Genomic DNA, 26,550 nt, shown 5'->3' on the forward strand with positions numbered 1-26,550 from the left:
AGTGACAAAAAGAGCGCTGGCTTTTGAACATAAGCACATGCAACTGACGCTATTTTAAAACTGTTTGTTCTAAGTGCGGTGTAGTGTCAGTCTAGTGCACATGACTGACATTAGTTAGAAACTGTCGGGAAACAGTCTCCTGTCCCAATTAAGTGGCACAGTGTCCCAAATAAGTGAAGAGAACCCCGGCTGTTTTCTCGATTAGTTTTTGTTAAGAGTTGTCCCAATTAAGTGACTGCCCCTGATTAACCGATGACCCAATTAACTGCAATCCACCATATTTCAATAAGGATTCAAAGGGGAGACTTCTTTTCAGACAGCAGTAATGTGCTCTTTTAGACGAGTTATAATCATCACCATTACATAGAAAATCAAGTACTCTGCAAAAGAGTGCAGGTCAAAGACAACTTCACAGGGAAAATCAACTTGTGAAATATCTACTCAAAAAGATCATCCAAAATAGGTTTTTCCCCCTGAAGTAATACATAACAAACCAAAAAAAATCTACGTATCTCATCAGAGTATGGATTAACAGTACAAGATATATTAAACCCTGTTCAGCAAAGGGAGGCTTGCTTTAAAATCATAATGACTTACCTTAAGACTGAGTGGAATTAGGCCAGTCAGCCCATCTAGTCTGCTCATCATGGCTGTTTTATTATCCCTCTAAACCCCTTCCTCCTGCCTTCCCCACATAACCTTTAACACCCTGGTTAATCAAGAACCTACCAATCTCTGCTTTAAGTATACCCGAGGATATGGACTCCTGTGGCAACGAGTTCCACAGATGCACCACCCTCTGGCTAAAAATATTCATCTGTTCTAAAGGGACATTCTTGCGTGCAAGTTTCTCCAAACTAGTTGAATATGGGATCATCCAAAATTGGAATTAAGGCAAACTATCAGAATAATACAGCAACGTTGCAGTCTGACATGCCAAACTGATTGCTGATAATAGGTATGGATGCAGGTTCCAAAATTCTGTTTTCTGGTATTCTCCAGAGGGAGGGCCATTCCATTCACTGCTTCAGACCTGGAGAATTAATTAGTTTTGGCAGTGTACGTAGGCTGAAGCTAGAGTAGAAACAGAGGAACAGGTGGCGGGGTGGCAGGGGGAAATGAAAGAACACACTGAGACCTTCAATTCCCTCTTCAATGTGTGAAAGACTTTTGTTTGATGGCTAAACAAAATACAGCCATACATGCCAATGTCTCATCAGCACTGGTTCCTCACAAACAAGTGGTGCTGTGTTTAGTAGTTTACCCAACAAACTAGGGAAAGATTGTAAATTAATCTTATGGTTTTAAAGTTACTGAATTCCACCTAAAACATGAAGGAAAAGCAGTAATTTGCAAGGTCTAGAATCTTTTAGTCTTAAATGAAATATATAAAACAAATCACCTAATTTTTGATGTTCAAAATGATGTTTTACATGGTATGCTTTAAGTTCGTAGAGGTAGCTGCCCTTCTTTGGACATCCATAATGCAGATAATAATGTATCATATCATAAACGACATATCCACCGAGACCTCCAACAAAGATGGAATTGCCTACTGCTCCCGGAGCAAGCAGGTGAAAAGCAGCAAAGAATAAGCCCACAACAAGCGATGCTGGAACAGGAGGAAAGACCAATCGGGAACCATCGAATGGAGACTACAGAGAAGAGAGAGGACACATGTAAGTACTCCATGCTCAAACGCGCAAAGGTCACGGAACGCATTTTCCTACAAACATGCAACAGCGCCAATTTGTGCATAGCCAACAGCAACGGAACTACACTGCAAAGTCAGTATTCAGCTTCAAAAACAAGCAATGTATTCAAATTTTACACCTTTGGACAGGGAGTGAAATTCTGATATATTGCTTTCTTTTGAAGCTAATATCTTTTATTTATTACTTGCTAAAATTCAAAATACAATTGTTATTTACTTGATATTGCATAAGGAGAGAACTGCAGCGAGCATGAGCAAAGCTTACAAAATAACAATTTACAACCAAAAAGTGTAAATATGAAAGAGATTTTACAACCCTTGTCCATTTCTTTATGCAAAAAATGATAAAATGGTGATTTTAATGCTAAGCTGATGTATCTGAGCTTGGGTATGTCTGAATCGGTGCCTGGCTGTCCAAGTCGTCTCGTTGGTGCATTGTACATTACGTGGTCAATACTGCTCAAATTTTAATCAACCATCACAAGAAGCAGACATCAGCACATTGAATTTATTTGAGAAAAAAAAACAAATAGCCACATCATTTCACACTAATGCTGCCTTCTGTTTTCTCAGTCAACATTCAGGTAAGATTCAGCTATGCTTTGAAACCTAATTTCCCTTTCAGAGTTTAGCATGGATTGACAAAAAAAAGCTAAAATTGTGTTTTGTGAATCACATAGGAATAGCAGTCTCACTTGCTTATACTCTGCTCAGTTTCCAGTTAACGTACAGACAACTGTAATACAGCTTCTGTTAAAAAGTCCTTATAATGTGCGATTTGTAAGTATTCCGGATGAAATACTGTGCCAAAATCTGAGGAAGTATGGTAAATCTTTTGCTTTATTACAAAATGATCTATCCGTTGGGTGTCAGGGAAACTGTTATTTAATTCTGATTGGATGATATTTACCATGAATGATTCATGATCATGGGCAGACAAAAGAAAGCAAGGAGATTCTGCAAGGTATGATGCTGCACAACCTTGTCCAATTTAAACTGAGTTCTCATAATTCTGGTGTACATGGAAGAACAATTCTGTTTCAGAATTTCCCAAATCTACCAAACCAACTGGTAACTAACTTTAATAACAAAAAGTACATATCCATGTTATGAATCATGGTGAAATTTCAAAGAGACTGTGGTGTGGAGACAATTGCAACTCGATAGAATTCTCTACATCTCACAGGTACAGAGGTGGAATGAATCTGTTGATGGCAGGGAAGGAGGTGAACAGAATGGGAGAGTAGCCAGTCCAAGATTGGATGGTCATGATCATGAATAGAATTCTCTACCTCCCACAGATAGAGAGGTGGAACGAATCTATTGATGGCAGGGAGGGAGTTGAACAGTATGGGGGAGAATGGATAAGCAGTAAGACCAAGATTGGATCGGCATGATCATGAACAGTAGACTGTGCAGCATTGTCAATTGGCCTAACCTATTCCATGTTCATATTCAAGCTGGTGATGCTTGGATTCCATGTACTAAAAAATCAAACTTCACACTGGATGAAATGGACTGAAAATACAATTGCCCTCCTCACCTCAGTATTAATTTATTCTGAAATTGTAAGTTCCTAGATCCAAATACTCCCATAAGGAACAACATCTTCTTCACATCCATGCTGTCAATCTTCCTCATGACATTACATTTTATTTAGATTGTCTTACTCTTCTAACCCTCAAGCACACATCCAACTCTTTTCATAAATCAGCCGCCTCAACCACGAATAAATTGGGTGACCCTCATCTTCATTGGCTCCAAGTCAAGTATTCTGTCCTTTAACACGGAAATTAAAACTGTTTGCAGTGCTCCAGGTGCAATTTCACCAGCATCCTGCACCGTTGCACCAAAATCTCCACTTCCATACTTCACACCCCTCGCATTTACATTAACCTTCCAAATTACTTGCATGCCAGCCTGTTTCATGCACACGGACCTGCAAATCCTTCTGTACCGCAAAATTAGTTTCAGAAGATCCCATTAATCATGACGCTGCAGAGCATACACGATACTGAAACCCAGGCAGCTAGTACAACTTTGTTTAGAGGAGGGGTTTCCAACCTGGGGTCCACAGATTTCTCAGTTAATGGTAAGGGTCCATGGAACCCTAGCTTTAGAGCCTCTCAGAGATCACCATTTTAACTCAAAGTAGCAATATTCCTCAAAGGCAATTTTAACTTTTGCCTGTTACAAAATTAGGCAACAGAGCAAGTGCCCACCAAGCTTCTCCCTCTAACAAAAATCAGAATGCCATTAACAGATCCAAAATCACATCTTTACCCAGTGCAAACAGCAAATATATTAGCAGGCTAATGCTCAAAAAGGGGAGGGGGGACAAATTAAAACCCCTCTTTAGCATCTTAAAAAAAATTGCTACTAATGAGGGGAAAAAAAAAAGTCAATTTTTCTGGGGCAAAATTTTATACTACAGAACAATAAACCACATACCTCAGTCTCAAAAGTTGTCTTAAGTATAGAATTAATTGCAGGCTAAGCAAATGACAGAACAGATATACAACTCCTACTCCCAAAATAATGTTCTATGATGGAGCCAAATATGAGAATAGCAACAGAGGACACTCCTGCAACTACTCAAGTTAATGGAATGAAGTCTACTGCATGATTGACAATAAATCTCCAAGCCACCTTCTCTTACACTCTTCTCCTTCCCAACTGCATTTTTACATCCTTAGGGGAACACAGAATAAATAACAAAAGAGAGGATGATAGGCAAAAATGAGGAAATAATTTGGTTAGAGCAGAATTCTTAAAATTCTGCGCATTGGAGATACATGGTAGTGGGGTGGAGCTGATCAATTTTTGAATAAAGTCCAGAAGTGCAAGAACAATCCTTAGAAGCAGTTACTTGTAACATCAAATATAAAATCCACTCCAATCAAAAAACTGATCAAAATATAATGATCACTTATATTAGTTTTTAAAGATACAACAAAAATATGCAGAACACTTGCACAAAAGCTATATCACAAATTATGTTACATATAATTCAACAGGCTTTGCTGTTGCACAAGATGAAACATCTCAGAAGTAGAACATGCAAGCAGGGGTGCTCTCTTGAAATGCATCCCATCTCTTCATTTAGACAAACATTTAGAGGAATGGAAATTTTCTAGAAGCCTCCAAATAGCAGCCAAGATGTGGGGTTGAGATGCAAAGGGAGCTGGGAAAGAGCATGTCATAAGCGTAATGTTGCAATTGTAATGGGGTCTTCAATATGCAAGGGGATTGGGAAAATCAGGTTGGTGACAGATTGTAAGAGGGAGAATTTGTTGAATGCTATTTAGATGACTTTTTAGAGCAGCTTGTGCTTGAGCTTACTCAGGGAAAGGCTATCTTAGATTGGGTGTTGTGTAATAACCCATATCTTATTAGGGAGCTTAATGTAAAGGAACCATTAGGAGACAGTGATCATAATATGATTGAATTCATACTGCAGTTTGAGAGGGAGAAGCACAAGTCACGCGTATGAGCATCACAATAGAATAAAATGAATTGCAGAGGCACAAGAGAGGAGCTTGCCCAGGTGGATTGGAGAGGGATACGGGTGGGGATGAAGGTAGAACAGAGATGGTTTAAGTTTCTAGGAATAGTTCACAGGGTGCAGGATAGATATATCCCACAGAGGAAGAAGTTCTCAAATGGCAGGGGTAGGCAACCGTAGCTGACACAAGTAGTTAAGGACTGCATAATCCCTTCTAGAATTTAAAGTGGTCCATAGGGCTTATATGACCAAGGATAAGTTATCTCGTTTTTATAAGGATATATCTCCCTACTGTGATAGGAGTAACAATGGAGAAGCTTCATTTGTTCATATGTTCTGGACATGCCCAAGTCTAGAAAAATATTGGAAGGAAGTATTCCAAACTTTTTCTGTACTCTTTAAAGTAAGTTTTAAGCCTAATCCTTTGACGGCCCTATTTGGTATCGTTGGAAGGAAAGATATCATTTTGAAGACATCTGATTTGCACATTCCAGCTTTTATCTCTCTTACTGCTAGAAGGGCGATCTTGCTTAAATGGAAGGATGCTGATCCGCCTAATCGTGCTCAGTGGTTACAGGATGTCATGGTACGCCTAAATTTAGAAGGGATTCGCTGTTCAATTTCTGAATCTAACCAAGATTTTCAAAATTTGTGGGGACCGTTTTAAAATTATTTTCATAATCTTTGATTTCCCGTTAAAAAGTACAGAAGCTGGTTAACAGCATATTTCATTATCTGATAAGGCTTTTTTTTCCCCTTTTTTTCCTTTACCAAACAGCTTTGACTTTGGTATTGGGTATAGCTTTTTTTTATATAAAATTGTTCATATTCTAACATACGAATAAATCTAACCCATATGAATATAGGGTAAGGAGTTTGTTAATGTGATTCAGTATAATGTATCTGGTATTATTATATTTTTCCTTTTGTTTTATAATGTATTTTCTTAGACTCTGTATTCTTCTATGTAGAAATTAATAAAATATTGGAAAAAGAAAAGGACTGCAGAAAAGCGAAGGGAAGGACATAATGTAGCAAAAGTGAGTGGGAAGTTGGATGATTGGGAAGTTTTTAAAAACCAACAAAAGGCAACTAAAAAAGCTATAAGGGAAAAGATGAAATATGAGGGCAGACTAGCTGATAATATAATGCAGGATAATAAAAGTTTTTCCAGTTATATAAAGAGTAAAAGGGAGGTGGGAGTTTATATGGGATCACTGGAATGCTGGTGAGGTACTAATGGGGTGGGGGGGCGGTGGGGTAAAGGTATGGCAGGTGAACTTAATGGGTACTTTGCTTCAGTCTTTACTGTGGAACACACCAGCAGTGTGCCAGAGGTCTGTTACTGCCAAGGAGCATAAATGCCATTGCGATTACAAAGGGAGAAAGTGATAGGCAAGCTCAAAGATCTTAAGGTGGATAAGTCACCTAGACCAGATGGACTACATCCCACAGTCCTGAAAGAGGTTGCTGAAGAGATAACGGATGCATTAGTCATGATCTGTCAAGAATCACTTGATTCTGGCATAGTCCCGGAGGACTGGAAAATGCAAATGTCACCCTGCTCTTTAAGAAGGATGGAAGACATTAGGCCAGTTAGCCTAACCTCAGTAGTTGGGAAAGTGTTGAAGTCCATTATTAAGGATGAAGTTTCAGGGTACCTGGAGACTAATGGAAGTCAGTCAAAGTCAGCATGGTTTCTGTAAAGGGAAATCTTGCATGACAAATCTATTGGAACCTTCGAAGTACCAAGCAGGGTGGACAAAGGAGAGGCAGTGGATGTCATTTACTTAGATTTTCAGAAGGCATTTGATAAGGCGCCTCACATGGGGCTGCTTAACAAGGTAAGATCCTATGGTGTTCCAGGAAATATACTGGCATGGATAGAGAAATGGCTGACAGGCAGGAGTCAGTGAGTGGGAATAAAGGGGGTCTTTTCTGGTTGGCTGCCAGTGATTTGTGATGTTTCTCAGGGGTCAGTATTGGGACTGCTACTTTTCACGTTGTTTGTCAATGATTTAGATAGTGGAATTGATGGTCCTGTGGCAACATTTGCAGATGATATGAAAATAAGTGGAGCAGTAGGTAGTGTTGAGGAGGCAATGCGATTGCAGCAGGATTTAGACAAATTGGAAAACTGGGCAAAAATGTGGCAGATGGAATACAGTGTTGGGGAATGAATGATAATGCATTTTCGTAAAAGGAACAATAGTCCGGACTATTATCTGAATGGGGAGAAAGTTCAAGGTGCAAAGGAACTTATGACTCCTTGTGCAAGTCGCCAGAAGGTTAATTCACAGGTTGAGTCTGTGGTAAAGAAAGCAAATGCAATGTTGGCATTTATTTCAAGAGGAATAAAATATAAAAACAAAGAGAAAATGCTGAAGCTTTACAAGACACTAGTCAGGCCACACCTGAAGTATTGTCAATAGTTTTGGGCCCTTATCTCAAAGGATGTATCGTCTTTAGAGAGTGTCCAGAGGTGGTTCACAAGGATGATTATGGGAATGAAGGGGTTAACACATGAGAAGCCTTTGGCAGCTTTGGGCCTGTACTGACTGGAATTTAGAAGAATGTGTGGGGATCTCATTGAAACCTACTGAATGTTGAACAGGATTAAGGTGACTGTAGAGAAGATGTTTCCTCTGGTGGGGGGTATCCAGAGCTAGAGGGGACAGCCTCAAAATTGAGGGGCAACCTTTGAGAACAGAGGTAAGGAGGAAATTTTTAGCCTGAGAGTAGTAAATCTGTGGAATGCTCTGCCACAGACCGCAGTGGAAGCCAAATCCATGGGTATATTTAAAGGTGAAGCTGACAGTTTCCTGATTGGTTGGAGCATCAAGGGACATGGTGAGAGGGGAGATGTATGAAGTTGAGTTGGATCTGGGATTGGCCATGATGGAATGGTGGGGCAAACTCAATGGGCTGAATGGCCTAATTCTGCTCCTGTCTTCTGGTTTTAACGTGGCAACTTTTCAAACCCAATGTTAACTCATACACATAATAAGTGATTGGATGAGTTGGTTACTCTCTGTATCTCTTTCTGGGAAAAAAAATTGTGTATCCTAAAAACCTGCTCAATCTCACTGCGACATAGCTACAGAAAAGAATTCTATGAGCTAAATTACATACACACACAATTCCGTCCCTCCCACATAATGGAAGTGGCTCTCAGTGTCGGATGAGAACATTGCACAACATTTATGAAGAGGGCTGCACACGCAATTCACCAAGAATTCAAACCCTTCAGGACAATAGACTTGTTAGAAAAGGTGCCTTTACTCTAAATTAAAGCTCATCATCAATATTGTACTCATGTATATACACACACACACACTATTTCAGTAATTTATACAGTAAATTCCTGTGCTTTTACTCAGAGATAAATTTAAGATGTTATGCTTAACTGACATTTCATTAGTCTAAAGCACAGACAGGAGCCCTATCACAGAATATCAAGCAGTAGTCTATCCCTTCTGCCAATCACCTTGTGATGCTGTCCATGAAGCATGAAGTGAAGAGTGATGAGGTAGTAATTGCTAGCTGGTGGATTCATATGGAAAACATACCGATGGATCAGATACTCAACCAAGGACCACAGGAACATTCCAATCAGGAATAATAGAGGGAAGCAGTACTTGTGGACGGGGATGGAATATTCTACATAAAAAGAGAAACAATTAGTGAATCATTGTTCCTTATCCAATAGCCATCAGACACAATAATCCATTCTTGAACTCAGGATCACATATACAAGCATAGAATTGGTAAATCCATAGTTGACACACCAAGCTTGTGGGATGGGCATATCTGACTGGTGTTTGCCATCCTCACAGACCGGCTTCTCTCAGATTTCCAGCATCTTGCAGATTTTGTCTTGTTTGTCTCTCAGGTCTGGTCTTTTGCCACATAGAAGCAACTTGCCCCAGGGTGCAGGGATGCTCAAGACTGTGTCAAGCCCTTAATGAACAGCCCAGGATATCCCAGTTACCATATGGAGACCAGAAGCACTGTGGGTGGCTGCAGCTGGACAGGCATGCATCCCTAAACATGAACATCTTTGTAATCAGTATATATGCGCCACTGGACAAATCAAAGTCTATTACAAGCTAGAAACTTCAAGTGCTCTAAATTACGGTTTCCCTTGCAGTTGTGATGCATTCAAGAACAAGCTATTTTCCTTTCTCCCACCTAGTGTACACAAGCATTTAACAGTCTTTAGGAGGAACCATTTAAATGCTAGCACATTGCCTCAAACTTGACGAAGTTAATGTAGTGAAGATAAATTCAAGCACCTGCCTTTCTATGGATGATAACAATGCATGGATTTATAAATAGCTATACAACAGTATTGCTTTAATAACCAATTGTCTTACAATTGCATTAGCAGCCAACTGAACATCAATTACAACTGTTTGTTACAGAAGCACTTGCTATCGGAAAACTATTACAATACCTGTCGTGAAAGATGTGAAAAGCCGAGTCTTGCCCTCCGCCAGCTCGCTGTAGCAATACCAGCTAAAGATAATCACAATGGGAACCCAAACTAATGGCACCACATACCTGCAGAGAGAGTACAGAGTAAAAGGCTTTACAAGTGGCTCAACTGATTGACTGTGAAAGGGGAATGATCCTGGTGCAGGCAATATTCCATAAGCAACATACTTATCTCCCCACCCCCATACAACACAAGGCATAACATCAAGGACATGGTACAGATTCACAACAAGAGGAGCTAACTTGGTCAGGTGTTTTTTTTCCCCTATTCATGTAGTATTCAAGAACACAATTTGAGCCACACCACAAAAAAGTTGGAGCTAGGAACGCAAGGGGGGAGTGGAATGCGTGCCTGTATACAAGCACATATACCAGCAATCCCAACTGCAAATCAGAGGGAGAGAACATTAAATGTTGCTCACCTCCTCCCAAAAAATAACAATGCCTAAGTCTCAGAAGTTATTATTTGTGCAGCCATTGTATACAAAAGGCACTGAAATTGCCATGATGCAAGATGGTTGAAATCTTGTACAATTTGGACATGAATACCTTTAAACAGAGTTTAAGCCTAAAAATTCTAACCCATTTCTATCACTGAAACCTAATATTTTCTCCCTATACTAGCACCTTAAACCTACCGCACTATCTGATGATCAGCTTTACAACTTCTGTGACTGGTGATGGTGAATGATTCCCTGTTAAGCATTTTGCTCCCAGCTTCAACTCACCATTGGAATTGGACAAATGACCCAGGTGGTATAAGATAAAGGAGCAGAATCAGACCACTCAGCCCATTGGGTCTGCTCTGTTTTTCCATCGTGGCTAATTTACTATTCCTCTCAACCCCATTCTCCTGCTTTCTCCACGTAACCCTTCATGTCACTGATTGACCTTTGCAAAGGTTGGAAAGAAATCTACCCAAACTTCTATCCTCCTTTTACAGTACATGTCCCAGGCAGCGAGAATCTTGCTCCCTTTTCCCTTTCAGCCCACTGTTCAGGCTAAACTTTGTATGAATAAGCCAAGATTTCTTTAAAAGTGACCAGTTTCAGACGTGCCATGTGTGTGCAGCAAGTCCTTAACAAGTAAATTCACAACTCTGCTCTGACGCGAGCGGCAAAAAGGAAACTGGGCAATTTTGCAGCAATTACAAAGCTCGGAGAACAGGACAGACTTGGTCCATTAAATTCTCCACTTACTACAGAGGTGCATGGCTGCGAGGGCTTGAGTCTAGTTATATAGTTTGTTTTAAAATTAATTTTAGTGTTTACATGTGCAGAAGTATTTTCTTTAAATTAAGAAGATTTGGCTTTTGAATTTTACCAACACCAAAAGCCTGATATTTAGACAGGCTAAGTCAGGAGATATTGAATATAAGATTTTTCTTCCTCCCCATCTAAATGTTTAATGAGTGTGGAGCACTTGATCTGATTCTGTCACAAGACAGTACTTCCATGCACCTGTCATAGTTGCAGATCGTACCCACTTTTCAAACACTTGTACAGATAAAGCCATATTTAATACCTCAAACTAACAGTAAATAGATAATTCTCTGCTAACCCTTGCCTCAGTGAAACTACTCTCATACAGGTTACAAAAACTAGAATTCCGGACCGCTTCATTGTCTGACTAACACTCCCTACAGAGATAAAAGTGCCACAGCATTCTTCAGCAGATCAGAGGCAGTGCTTGAAAATAATCACATTGGTGAGATGCAACCCAATATCTGAAAATCACAAGGATTCAATACAGATCGTGAAACAGGGGCACACGACTGACCAATAAACGGAAACAAACTACGGCTCTCTGAAAAGTTGCACCAACAGTTTGGGAAGGCTTTGCCCATGTTTTCAACAAATGATTAAACCATGGGTTGAGGGCTAATCTGAGACAGCTTTTAGCCTCAGATAAAAGTGGAATCAAACGTGCTCAAATGATAATAAAGACAGCCATCTGACCAAGATGCCCCACGTGACAACAAACAGTGGTACACTAATATTACATACTGCTCACATTTTGGATGACAGGATATCTGAGACACTGAAGTCTAACCATGGTAATAGTTCACTCCTTGTTCACCTCAGCAGCAGCTGACAATGGTACATTAAATTTTGTACACAATGTTTAAGGCAATCAAGATGAGGTACAGTTTTATTGCACTGTTTACTAACAAAGGTGGCTTCCTACTAGTTAAACCTGTAACCACTGTTCTTCAACTTGAGTATGTAAGAATACAGTTTTTTTGAAAAAATCCTTCATACTAACTCCCAGTACCTCAGCAAGACGCAACTAACCTTTGAGGAGGGGGTGAGAAAGGAAGGGTCTTGGTCAGCCAGGCTGAACTTTTAATTTTGCCCGGTAACTTTTACTTCATCTGGATTTTTCAACAGGTAAAGTGTAAGAAAGTGTAGGCTGTTTGGCCAACTCATGCAGCTGCATAAAGATTGCCCAGAGCAGTCTAGATAACTACTCTCATTCCACTGCACAATCTTAAATGCTTACTTGATCTGAGCCATCACTTTCCTCTTGCTTCAGTGGCCCTTTAAGCACAATATAAAATTGTGGCCAGATAATAACTTACACCACTGTACACACTGTAGTCCAAAAATGTTTTAGAAACATACCTTGAGTAATGGCAGCATGCAAATAAACAAGAAACTGTATGCCTTTAAACAAGCATTTAAATCCAAGCAGAACATTCCTTAAGAACTTAGTACTTCAATTCAAACTGAGAACATAAATCTTGCATCTATCTTTGTGAGAGGAAGTAAAACTGGGAACTTTCTACTGCAGGGGTATCCAAGATGGGAAACTTTGCAAAGATTTTGGTAAGCTACACCACAGATCTATTGTCAACTACAAAGTTATATCCATGAAATTGTTTGGGAACCCTGAAGTCAGTAAAGAACATTGGTAATGGAATACATGGATAACACTTTATCAAGTTAAAGAAACCTGTTGGCTAGTTTAGGTCACAGCACGAAATAGAGTTCACCGGAGATTACATGAATGGACTAATCTCTGGATACAATTGGAAGTTCAAGGAATGTTTGAAGCTATGATGCAGCAATAAATCTAACTCCAAGGAATTAATATTCATCAAATACCCTCACCATTCTATATTAACCAAATGTTTGGGAATTTTCCATGCCAGAAATTAACACCTGAGGCAGTTACAATTTTCTCCTATTTTAATTTCTAATAAATAAAGTATATTTCTTTATAGAACCAAAAGATCAAAAAGAATACAAGTCATAACATTTTTTGAAATGATCATAAATTACACATCATGAATCTATCATTGCTCATTTACCGTAGGCCAACCAGTGCGCTGTGGTGCTAAAACAAAATGAGAAAATATTAACTTCAGTCTGCTCAGTGCCATTTCATAAAACCCACACTCAAATTGCAACCATTGCTGGCAGCAATGGCTTATGCCCTCTGTCCACAGTAGTTCACCACTCACCGTAACAAGGAGTAACCAAAAAACATTTGCAACTGTTTCGTTTGAGAAACTTTTTCATTGAAATAAAACAACATCACTGGTTCTGGCTTCAATATGGGACTAAGTATTAGGAAGACATTTAAAGACACAAAGTAGTGGGAATATTTCAGGATTGCATTGAAAAGAGCCAGAACAAGTCCAGTGACTTCCTGGCTTTCACTCGTGTTACAAAAAGGAATCAAGAAGAGAAAACTATAGATTTTTTAAATTTGCTCAAGTGAATTACATTGTACCGGATACATTGGCAACCTATTCAAGAAAAATCACCAAAACAATCTAAAAAAAAAAATCAACAAAATTATACTGTAATTGTGAAGTTCTTTAAAGAATTTAGTGATTTCAGTTCCTTACCATGCTGTTTTTGAACAAGCTTCTACAAAATCCGAATAGAAGAGGCGTATTGGCCGATCTATTGGCTGATGCACCCATTCATCATATTTCTCACGCAAGTGGCCAACTTGCCACAACAAAGGCTTATTCCAGTCTACTAAGTCCTGAGGATCAGAAAATCAGAATTCTGTATTAGCAGTGTGCTTGGGCCATTAAAAAAAACCCTCTCTACTAATTTATATTGTTTTTACTTTCTTAACCAAATAAAGCATTTATTTTACCCATTTATCAACAAAGTTTATATTCAAGAATGTTAATTTCTCATCACACACAAAGAAACTGATGTGTTTGGGTCACTTGCTACAGAAGTACACAATAAATAATAGAGACCAGCATTTCCAAACATTTTTAGCTTGAAGATTCCTTTCCTCCTCCATGAAAACATGTTTACAAATGCCATTAATTTGGCTACATATTTAAATATCCTGAGAATGTTACCAGTAAAAGTTGGTTTAGTGGGATTTCTGGATTTGTTTAACCATAGGTTACTAAAATCAACACGTTCATGTACTCAGCAAATACAGTTTGTCTTTTTAAGCAGGAATAGAACTGGCTTATTCAGAGGCTTCAGTAGAACTCCAAGGGGAAAAAAAACCAGCAATTTTGCGATTCAGGAACAGCAATCTAGGGCGAAAAAGATTTCCCTCCCAAATGACACACAATTGAGAGAATTTTGAAGCTTGGGTCATCAAGAATTAAATGAACTGCCTAATAGTGTTATTTTTTATGTGAGATCAGTGATCACATTGCAAAGATAGGCTAATAAATAATCAAGCTGATTAAGTTAGTGCAAAAGGAACTTTTTTGTTTTTAAATGGAGCTACTTTTACAGAATTGTGGTGTTAAAACTGCAGAATATAATCGGTCTCCACCTAGTGCTGTGATCCAGGTAAATGAGGAGCTGAACAAGGTGATGAAAGTACCAGCTGCTGTACAGGCTTCCGTATAAACAAGGAACAAATCCACTTAAAGTTAAGAAATGAAGACTCACATCAAGATAGAAGACAGTCTTCACCCGATCTCTCGGGATTGAGGGAGACTTGCTTCCACTCTAGGGATCCCCTAGCCCCTGAGGAAGCCTGTAGTTTGGCTGTTCATGTATGACTGAATGATAATTCAACTTGAACGCCCAGCTGTAGTCCATGAAGAGCATCCTGATGTATGCATCTTCACTGCTCAGGCAGGACTTTATATGCTTCATCACCAGTCTCTAAAGCACTTCATCATAGTGAAGGCAAGTACTTCTGGACAATAGTCAGAGGCAGGTTATCACAGTCTTCTGAGGCACTGGTTCGAAGTCTGCTTGAATCAGGTGGGTACCTCAGACTGCCAAAGTGAGAGGTTAAAGACGTTGGTGAACACTAGCCAGTGGATCAGCAAAGATCTTTAGAACTTGGCCAGGTACCCTTATCGAGGCTGGATGCTTTCCGTGGTTTCACTCTCCTAAAGGACGATCTCACGTCAGCCTCAGAGACTAAAATCACAGGGTTATCGGGGGCTGTGGGAGTTTGTGAAGGCGCCTCCATGTTTTGACAGTCAAGTTGAGCATAAAAGGCATTGTGCTCATCTGGGAGTGAAACCTTGTTGTCACCTATGTCGCTTGGTTGCACTTTGTAGGAGCCCTGTCACACCTGTTGAGCATCCTTTAGCGATTCAAGTTTGGTCTGGAATTACTACTTTGCAGGTGAGATGGCTTTCTGGAGATCGTACCCGGACCTCCCAAATTTCACTTGGTCGCCAGACTTGAATGCCTCTGATCTGCCCCTTAACAGACTGTGGATCTCATGGCTCATCCAGGGCTTCTGATTCTAAATGATTTTGAGGGGACACACTCATCTACGACTGTTTTTATAAAGTCCGTTATAACAAAGGTGTATTCGTTCGGATCCTCTCACGAGTCCTTGAACATGGTCCTGTCCACCACCTCAAAGTAGTCCTGTAGCTGCATCTCACCCTCACACAACCACCTCCTTATTGTCCTCATCTCTTGAGCCTTGCTCTTTAGGCTCTGCCTGTATTCAGGTAGGATGGCAGGCAAGTGATCAGATTTCCCGAAATGTGGTCTAGGCATGGAATGGTAGATATGTCTAATCGCTGAATCGCTGTGCTCAAGTGCATTGGGACCCCAGGTGCTGCAGGTGATACGTTGATGGTAATTGGGCAGAGATTGTTCAAACAAGCCTGACTGAAATCTCTGACAACGATTTGAAAGGCATTGGGATAGGCTGTTTCTTGTTTGCTGATGACGGCACTCAATACCTCAAGTGCCTGCTTAACATCAGTCTTTGCTAGTATGTACACTGCAGTCAGGATCAAACAGCAAAACTCTATTGGTAATTAGGACAGTCAGCACTAATCACTAGATGCTCCAGGAGGGTGACACCTAAAAGAGATACAGCATAGATGTAGACTCAGTCCACTGTTTACATTCCAATCATTTTGCTCGTCTCCATTATTCCCATTTGTCCACCTCAGTTCTTTACCCCTGTGCCTTGCTTACTCAAAACAGCTATCAAAATGCCTCAAATGTAGTAATTGAATCTAATTTTCCACCTCCTGTGGCAGCTTGTTCCAAAAGCTTTCATCTCAGATCCCTTTTAAAACTCTTCACCCAAAACTTCTGCCCTCATTTCTGGTACCTCTACCACAGGAAAAAAAAATTCTTAGCATTGACCCTCTGAATGCTTCTTCAGATTTTATATACTTCTATCAGGTCAGTCAGGGCAAACAAGCCCAGCCCATACAATCTTTCCTCAAAACTGATGAATTCTGGTGATTGTACTCGCTCCAGCAGAGTCACATTCTTGCTACTGTGTGGCAACTGAACTGCACACGATATTCCATAAGAGCTACTCAGTGTTATATATATATATATTGTCTTCTTCACCATTCCATCTACTAGCATTGCTACTTTCAGGGAATTATGGATTGAACACCAAGGTGCCTCTGTTCATCAACACTCCTTAGTGTCCTACCGATATTTGACTTCTTAAAATCCATTGTCAGGACTAAACTCCATCCTCTATCCATCTGCTCCGCGTTCTGCCAAGGCATGGTTACAGACTTCAGCATTCTTTACTACCACCCTCTGGATCCTCAGATGGTTTATGACAACTCCTCATGGATTGCACGCCATGCCCCTTAACATTCTGGGTCAATCTTTCCTGAAGCACCTTATCAATAAAATCCATTCAGGCTTTGTCTACTGCCCTGCCTTCATCTCTTTGCTTAGTTGACTCCTTATAGAGTCTAATCAGTGAATTTAGAGTCTAATTAATTCCCCCTCCCAACATAAAGCCATGCTGACCAGCCTCGATCAGCCCCTGCCTCTCCAAATAAAAATCTTCACAACCATCTTCAATAACACAGTGACATGACTCCCCAGCCTGGAATTACTTTGTTGTCTGAAAAGAGGATGCTGTCTAAGTTGCATGCCATCTTGGACAATGTCTCCCATCCACTACATAATGTACTGGGTGGGCATAGGAGTACATTCAGCCAGAGACTCATTCCACCGAGATGCAACACAGAGCGTCATAGGAAGTCATTCCTGCCTGTGGCCATCAAACTTTACAACTCCTCCCTTGGTGGGTCAGACACCCTGAGCCAATAGGCTGGTCCTGGACTTATTTCCTGACATAATTTACATATTATTATTTAATTATTTATGGTTTTATTGCTATTTATTATTTATGGTGCAACTGTAACGAAAACCAATTTCCCCCAGGATCAATAAAGTATGACTATGACTTATCCCTGCCACCCTTCTTAAGGGAACATTCACTATCCTCAAGTCTTTTAGAACTTCACATGCAACTAATGAAGAGGCAGAAAATTTAAGAGCCCCGGCTATCTCCACCCCTGGTTCCAATAGCATCCTGACACAACTTCAAACACTGTCTCCACAGAATTCTCTGGTAGGTTAACACCTTCAGTATCATACTCAACTATACTCACTGTGAACCCCAAAACACCATAATCAGAAGAGGAGAGGGATCAAAGGCTACAAGAAATGTAATGAGCATTTGACATAGGGAATATCCAGAGTATGATAAATCTGCAAGACATTAACTAGTAAATAGTCATAGTCATACTTTATTGATCCCGGGGGAAATTGGTTTTCATTACAGTTGCACCATAAATAGTTAAGTAGTAATATATAAATTATGCCAGGAAATAAGTCCAGGACCAGCCTATTGGCTCAGGATGTCTGACCCTCCAAGGGAGGAGTTGTAAAGTTTGATGGCCACAGGCAGGAATGACTTCCTATGATGCTCAGTGTTGCACCTCGGTGGAATGAGTCTCTGGCTGAATGTACTCCTGTGCCCACCCAGTACATTATGTAATGGATGGGAGACATTGACCAAGATGGCATGCAACTTGGACAGCATCCTCTTTTCAGACACCACTGTCAGAGAGTCCAGTTCCATCCCCACAACATCACTGGCCTTCCAAATGAGTTTGTTGATTCTGTTGGTGTCTGCTACCCTCAGTCTGCTGTCTCAGCATACAATAGCAACCGTGATCACACTGGCCACCATAGACTCGTAGAACATCCTCAGCATCATTTGGCAGATGTTAAAGGACCTCAGTCTCCTCAGGAAATAGAGACAGCTCTAACCCTTCTTGTAGACAGCCTCAGTGTTCTTTGACCAGTCCAGTTTATTGTCAATTCGTATCCCCAGGTATTTGTAATCCTCCACCATGTCCACACTGACCACCTGGATGGAAACAGGGGTCACTGGTACCTTAGCTCTCCTCAGGTCTACACCAGCTCCTTAGTCTTTTTCACATTAAGCTGCAGATAATTCTGCTCACACCATGTGACAAAGTTTCCTACTGTAGCCCTGTACTCAGCCTCATCTCCCTTGCTGATGCATCCAACTATGGCAGAGTCATCAGAAAACTTCTGAAGATGACAAGACTCTCTGCAGTAGTTGAAGTCCAAGGTGTAAATGGTGAAGAGAAAGGGAGACAAGATAATCCCCTGTGGAGCCCCAGTGCTGCTGGTCACTCTGTCGGACACACAGTGTTGCAAGCACACGTACTGTGGTCTGCCAGTCAGGTAATCAAGAATCCATGACACCAGGTAAGCATCCACCTGCATCGCTGTCAGCTTCTCCCCCAGCAGAGCAGGGGGAGAAATGGACTGAATGACAGTGGACATGAACATTTAAACAGGCTAATCCATCAATTGCTTAGAAGCTAATGTATTGGGGCTTTTGAATTCGAGGATAGAAGGGTCATAAGAACCCACCTCGCCTGGCTTGGCAGGTTCCATCCCTATTAACTCTAACAGTCATCACAAATGCTGCACAGAATAGATTGAATACAAATGTTTGAAGTTACTAAATATCTCCAATCCTGAACAAGTAGCAAAGATAGCATTCATCTACACAAACTAATGCTCTGGATAAATTGCCAGCTTGATACTGTCTCACTTTCTCACCACTGACTGCTCTGTACTGCTTTGTTACACAGGCACCAACATCACATCTGTGGAAACACAACTCTGGAGACCACCAATTAAGCTGTCAAGTTAAATCTGCAAATTTTTGCTTTTCCTTGATCAATTCCGTTTCTCAGTAGAGGACAAAACCACATAGCATGAAACTTTGAAATATGAATGGGAAAAATTAATATTCAATAAGCACAGGAGTCAGGAAGTAATGGTGTCTTTGTACAAGATGTTGAGAAACCACACCTGGAGTATTGTCACTCTTGTACAAGGAGGATGTCATTAAGCTGCAGAAGATTTAGGAGAATGCTGTCAGGACTTGAGGGCATGAGATAAAAGGAGATTATGGGTAAATTGGGACTTTGTTCCTTTGAGGGATAGATAGCCTATTCCACGCTGTATCTCCAAACAAATAATTATTAAACAAAATCTCCAAAATATGTGCATCAGGGGAATTTCCAACCCAGAACTTCAGAACATCCCAAGAGAGGCTTAAAATTCGTTTAGTACAGTTCTAAATGTTATCAAGATAAAACTTCAAAACAAAAATTAGGGTTTAGAACTCTAGAATCAGAACAATTACTGTACAGGGGCCATTTAGTTTCTCAAGTCCAGTGTCACCCTGTCAGAGTATCTCTCCAACTTCAAGTCAACCCTTTCTCTGTAGCTTTGCAAATTTTTCTCCAGCATACTGTATATTTATCCAATTCGCTCTGAGGCCACTGGAATCATCACCGTCATTGTGCAAGCAGTATATACAGAGTTCAGCTGCCAACACCCCCCCCCCCCACTTCATTAAATGTGTTCCCTTTTAATTTATACCCATAATCTTCAGTTCCCAATCCTGCCTTTACAGAAAGATTACCCTCCCTTCCCCCACCATCTGTCCAGGTTCTTCAACTCACGCACCCCTACCAAATATATCTTCATCCTTTTCTCTAAAACAAAATTGTTGCAGTTCCTCTAATTTATCATAACTTGCAGGTCCTAGACTGAAAGACTATGCTTGCGAATCTTTTTCTAGACTTTACATCCTTTCTGTAATGCGATCGGCAGAACATCAATTGTGGCATGACAGGGGTTTGAATTGTCTCTGGTTTTATACTCTTTTGATAGAGTCTAGAATCGGGCCTGCTTGATCTGCTGTCTCACATGTCCTTCTACCTTCAGTGATTCAGCAGAAGCTCTGAGATGCCTCCACTCCTACAGCCATTTTACAATAACTGTTATTCTGCATTGCCTCTTTGTTCTTCCTAACAAAACTCATTGCCCCACAATTTACTTTATTTGCTGTATGTCTGCCCATCTCAGGCTGTTTATCCTGCTGCAACCCACCATTACTTTTGTTGGTCACGTTATCTGCAGATTTAGATATTACAGCTTGCACCCTCAAATCTAGGTCATTGTTTTTTTTAAATTAGATAATCTATGGCTTTAAAATTAATCATTGAGAAACTCCATTATTCCCTTTTCTCCAGTTCATGAACACCATTCATTGTAACCCGGTTCCCTAGCAAACATGTATGCAGCCAATCACTGCCTTTTGATGCCATGAGTTTCAATTCTACTGTAAGCTTGTTACACGACACAATATCAAAAGCCTTCTGAAATCTGTATACCCCACACTGACTGCATTTCTCTTATTAACCCTTACTTCAAAAATTCTATCAAATTGCTCTTAATATACCACAGCTTTGCTCTGATTTACATTCCAATGTCCTGTCAATCCTGTTCTGGATCATGCTCCTAAAAGATTTTTCCACATTGAAGTAACCGTCCCACAGTTGCTGGGCTTATCCTTGCACCTTAACCCGACAATAACATTTGCTCCCCTCCACTGTTGTATCTAATAGCGCTGGAAGGCTATGGTCACTGCTTCCAATTTCCTCCTCGGCTCCTTCAAAATCTGGTCCTGGTAACTTACCTCCTTCGAAGACTGATAGTAAGGGAAGTATTAGAAAAGCTGTCTGAGCCTAATGCAAATCAGTATCTTGACCTCTTTCTCCTTCGATACTACCGAAAGCACCCTCTTCCTTGGTGAAACAGATGCAAAGTCTTATTACCTCCCTGATTATGCACCCACATTCCAATTCCCATTCTGTAAATTATGTTAGCCTCTGCTAGTGAATGATTATTTAACCATCTTTGTAATTAAATTACATTAAACTGTTTGCAAACTAGAATAATCAATTATTTTGTATGCCTGCATCATTGATTAACTTCAATATTCCCCCAATTTTCTTTACTTTGATTTTTTAAACCATCCCTAATGGATGCACTACCACTCAACATTTATTTGCCTTTACTATCTTTAGATTCCTATTATATTGGCAGCTAAACATTTGTCATCTGACGATCCCTGCTCTTACATTCAACTTCCACTTCTGTTTCGGATTCTTTTGTAATCTGTCTATAGATCTCAATTCAACATTTGTAATACACAACCTCTATTTCATCTTGAGATTAAATACACACTTGTACACAGTGGATGAAACAACTATCTCAGATAAAAGACTGTGGGGAGATCATGACCCATGAATCGGCATCCAGCAGTAATTGCAGACACCCCAGAACAGACACTTGTAATTTAAGGACTTGCTGCTACTTCGCACACGATGTAGTATAGACTGGAATTTCCCCAATTACAAATCGGATAAGTTTTTTTGTGGACTGCCAAACAATTATCTTTTAAAAAAAATCAAACATAGAAAAGTCAAGGATCATTGAAGTTAATGAGGCAGACATACAGGACAATAGACTATTCCAGTTTGCAAATAGTTTAAATGGAACTTAAGTGTAAAGGTAGCTAATGAATCATTTAATGATATAGAAACATAGAAAAACCTACAGTACAATACAGGCCTTTCAGATATAGGCTGACTCAAGTTATTTTGCATTAGGCCAGTAATATTCTGTACCAACTTTAATGTCTCTATTTAACCTTAACTGCAAAATTTAGAATTAGCATTCAGCAAACAGGTTTTGGAGAAAAAAGGAACAGCTATGCATGATGCTACTTTTTAAACTCAACATTTTGAAGATTTTTCCTCATTTCGTACAAAGTTTGAGCTGATTAGCCTAATTCTGCTCTACCTTTGAATCACGGTTGATTTATTTTCCTTCTCACTGCCATTATTCCACCTTTTCCTCGTAACCTTTGACGACCTTACTAATCAAAAACACATCAACGTCCATGTTAAATATACTCAGCGACTTCAACTCCACGGCCATCTGTAGCAATGAACTCCACAGATTCACCTCGCACAATGAGGAAGGTAAAAGAAATCCCTCATTGGATCTAAAAGGGTGTATTTCAATTCCGAGAATGTGCCTTCTGGTCCTAGACAATCCCACTACAGAGAACATCCTGTCCACATCAGCTCTATCTAGTTCTTCCAATATTTGGTCAAGTTGAATGGGATCCCTCTGCATTTCTAAACTCCAGTGACTGCAGGTCCAGTGCTATCAAACAGTTACACATCAACTCTCTCAATCCCAGCACATCCTCTCTTATACACAAATGGATTTATGATTTCAAGTGCGGTCTGACCAATGCCTTATAAAGCCTCAGCATTACATCTTTGATTTTATATTCTAGACCCCTGGAAATGAAAGCTGACATTGCATTGCCTTCTTTACCACTAACTCAAATCTTCAAGAAATCCTGCATGAAGATTCCCAATTCCCTCTGATGTCTGAATTTTCTCCCCATTTAGAAAATAGTCTACTCATGGGCATGTACTTCCTTACAGTATATTCCATCTGCCACTTGTTGGTCCATTCTCCCAATGTGCCCAAGTCCTTCTGCAACTTTATTGACTCTGGGAATCTCCCATGCACTGCCACTAACCTCATAGTTCCCGCACCCCGTACCTCCCATTTCTACATCCCACCAAAGACCCACAAACCCGCTTTTCCAGGTAGATCCATTGTTTCAGCTTGTTCCTGCTCCACTGAATTCATATCAGCGTACCTTGACTCTGTTTTATCCCCTTTCTACTTACATCCGAGACACTTCACAGACTCCGGATCTTTTCAAATAATTTCAGGGTACCTGGCCCCCCATCATCTTATTTTTACTATGGATGTCCAGTCCCTATACACCTCCATCCCCCACCAGGTAGGCCTCAAAGCTCTCTGTTTCTTTCTGGTCACCGGACCCAACTAGTTTCCCTCCACCACCACTCTCCTCCGCCTAGCAGAACTTGTCCTCACTCTCAATAATTTCTCCTTTGGCTCCTCCCACTTCCTTCAAACAAATTTGTAGCCATGGGCACTCACCTGGGTCCCAGCTAAGCCTGCCTGTTTGTCGGCTACATGGAACAGTCTATGTTCCAAGCCTACACTGATGTCCATCCCACATTTTTCCTACGCTACATCGATGACTGCACTGATGCTGCTTCTTGAACCCATGCTGAACTCCTCGACTTCACCATCAAATTTACCTGCTCCATTCCTGACACCTCCCTCCCCTTTCTCGATCGCACTGTCTCTATCTTTGGAGACAGCTTATCCACCGATATCTATTACAAATCCACAGACTCTCACAGCTACCTGGACTATACCTCTTCCCACCCTGTTACTTGTAAAAATGCCATCCCCTTCTCTCAATTCCTCTGTCTTTGCCACATCTGTTCTCAGGACGAGGGGTTTTCATTCCAGAACAAAGGAGATGTCCTCCTCTTTCAAAGAAAGGGGCTTCCCTTTCTCCACCATCAACACTGCCCTCAACCTCATCTCTTCCATTTCACGCACGTCTGCTCTTACCTCATCCTCCCACCACCCTACCAGGGATAGGGTTCCTCTTGCCCTCACCTACCACCCCACCAGCTTTGCATCCAGCACATAATTCTCCAAAGCTTCTGCTATCTCTAATGGGATCCCACCACCAAACACACCTTTCCCTCCCGCCATCCAACTTTCTGCTTTCCGCAGGAATCGCACTCTACATGACTCCCTTGTCCATTTGTCCCTCCCTCCTGGGACTTATCCTTGCAAGTGGAACAAGTGCTACACCTGCCCCTAAACCTCCTCCCTCACGACTATTCAGGGCCCTAAACAGTCCTTCCAGGTGAGGCGACACTTCACCTGCGAGTCTGTTGGGGCTATATACTGTGTCTGGTGTTCCAGGTGTGGCCTCCTGTACATCGGTGAGACCCGATGTAGACTGGGAGACCGCCTTGCCGAGCATCTATGCTCTGTCCGCCAGAAAAAGCAGGATCTCCCAGTGGCCACCCATTTTAATTCCACATCCCATTCCCATATGTCTGTCCATGGCCTCCTCTACTGTTATGATGAGGCCATACTTAGGTTGGAGGAACAACAGCTTAAATTCTGTTTGGGTAGCCTCCAAACTGATGGCATGAACATCAATTTCTCAAACTTCTGGTAATGCCCCACTCCCCCTCCTTCACCATTTCCCATCCCCTTTTCCCCCCTCTCACCTTATCTCCTTGCCTGCCCATTGATTCCCTCTGGTGCTTCCCCCAACTTTTCTTTCTTCCATGGCCTTCTGTCTCTTTCACCAATCAACCTCCCAGCTCTTTACTTCATCCTTTCCCCCTCAGATTTCACCTATCGCCTTGTGTTTCTCTCTCCTCTCCCTCCACCTTTTAAATCTATTCCGTCAGCATTTTTTTTCCCCCAGTCCTGTGGAAGGGTCTCAGCCCAAAATGTCGACTGTGTTCTTTTCCATAGATGCTGCTGGCCTGCTGAGTTCCTCCAGCATGTTGTGTGTTGCTCGAATTTCCAGCATCTGCAGATTCTCCTCGTTTGCTTCTGCAATCCCTGCTTTCTTAACACTGGCTGCCCCTCCACTGATCTTTATATCATTTGCAAACCTGGCCACAAACACACCAATTCTGTCTCCCAGATTATTCATATATAACATGGAAAATAGCATACCCAACTCCAACGGAACACCATTAGTTGTCACTGGCAGCCAACCAGAAAATGTTCCTTTCATTCTAGCTGTTTGGCTCCTGCCAGTCAGCCAATTTCTGTCCAGGAGAGTACCTTTATGGGCTCTTATCTTGTTTAGCAACCTCATGTGTGGCATCTTGTCAAAGACCTTCAGAAAATCGAATTAATCAACATCAACTGACTCTCCTTTGGCTATCCTGCCAGTTACTTCCTCAAGGAATTCCAGATTTGCTAGACAAGAATTCCCCTGAAGGAAGTCATGCTGACTAATACTATTTTATCATGTGCCTCGAAACACCTTGAAACCTCATCCTTAGTAATGGACTCTACCATTTTGCCAACCACAGAAGTCAGGCCTACAAACTCTTTTGCTTCCCTCTCTTCTTAGAATGGAATGATATTTGCAATCTTCCAGTCCTACAGAACCCTTCCAGAATCCAAACAGTCTTGAAAATCACTAGTTATCCTTCATAATCTCTTCAGCTACCTCTTTCACCACTCTGGACCAGATAGACTACAGGTCCAGGTGAGTTATCTACCTTCAGACCTTTCAGCTTCCCAAGTATCTTCTCCTTATGACACTAACTTCTTCCGCCCAACACTTGAATTTCTGGTATACTGTTGGTGTCTTCCATAATAAAGATTGTTGCAAAATACTTACTCAGTTCATCCACCAATTTTTGTTCCTCATAACCATCTCTCCTATGTCATTTTTCAGAGCTACTCTTGCTTCTCGCTCTTTATATAAATTGGTAAGAAAATACTTTTGGTATCCTTTTACACTATTGATGAGCTTACCTTCATGTTTCATCTTTTATCTCCTTATTGCCTTTTTAGTTGCCTCCATTGGTTTTTAAAAGCTTTGCAATCCTCCAGCTACCCATTGTTTGTTGTAACGCGTGACCTCTTGCTTTATGCTGTCTTTAATTTTCCTTGTCAGCCACAGCTGCCTCATCCTTCCCTTAGAATGCTTCTTTGGATCCTCTGTCTATTGAATTACTCCCAGAATCTGCAGCCACTGCTGCTCTCCTGTCACGCATGCTAGTGTTCCCTTCCTCTCCTATGCCTCTGTAATTCTCTTTACTCCTCTGTAATACAAGTAGATGCAGTTTTAGCTTCTCTCTCTCAAACTGCAGGGTGAAGTATCATTTTATGATCAGCGCCTCTTAACGAGTTCCTTTCCCTTCAGCTCCCTAATCAAATTTGATTCATTACACAACCATATCCAGAGATACCATTCTCTAGTGGGCTCAACCAAAAGCTGCTCTAAAAAGCCATCTTGTAGGCATTCCACAAATTCCTTCTCTTAGGATCCAGCACTAACCCTGATTCACCCCCCCGCCCCCCCAACACACATCTGCATTTGAAATCCCCCATAACATTGCCCTCTTTACATACGTTTTCTATCTCCTGCTGTAATTTGTACTCCATGTCTTGGCTACTGTGCAGAGGCCTGTATACAACTCCCATTAGGGTCCTTCTATCCTTGCAGTTTCTCAACTCTACCCACAAGGATTTGACATCTTCCTATCCTATGTCACCTCTTTCTTTTTTTTTAA

General features: G+C 40.9%; 1 protein-coding gene across 1 annotated transcript in view; it reads right to left on the reverse strand.

Annotated features, from left to right (window-relative positions):
* Positions 1-26,550, reverse strand: part of fa2h (fatty acid 2-hydroxylase) — a 109,445-nt gene that overhangs the window by 6,044 nt on the left and 76,851 nt on the right. Inside the window, exons 3-6 of the mRNA XM_072279432.1 lie at positions 13,573-13,715; positions 9,676-9,782; positions 8,707-8,879; positions 1,403-1,655 (exon numbers count right to left, since the gene is read on the reverse strand). Of these exons, the coding sequence (XP_072135533.1) occupies positions 1,403-1,655; positions 8,707-8,879; positions 9,676-9,782; positions 13,573-13,715 (676 nt within the window). The remainder of the gene's footprint in view (positions 1-1,402; positions 1,656-8,706; positions 8,880-9,675; positions 9,783-13,572; positions 13,716-26,550) is intronic.

Source organism: Mobula birostris, chromosome 15 (assembly GCF_030028105.1).
Source record: "Mobula birostris isolate sMobBir1 chromosome 15, sMobBir1.hap1, whole genome shotgun sequence".
Classification (NCBI taxonomy): Eukaryota; Metazoa; Chordata; class Chondrichthyes; order Myliobatiformes; family Myliobatidae; genus Mobula; species Mobula birostris.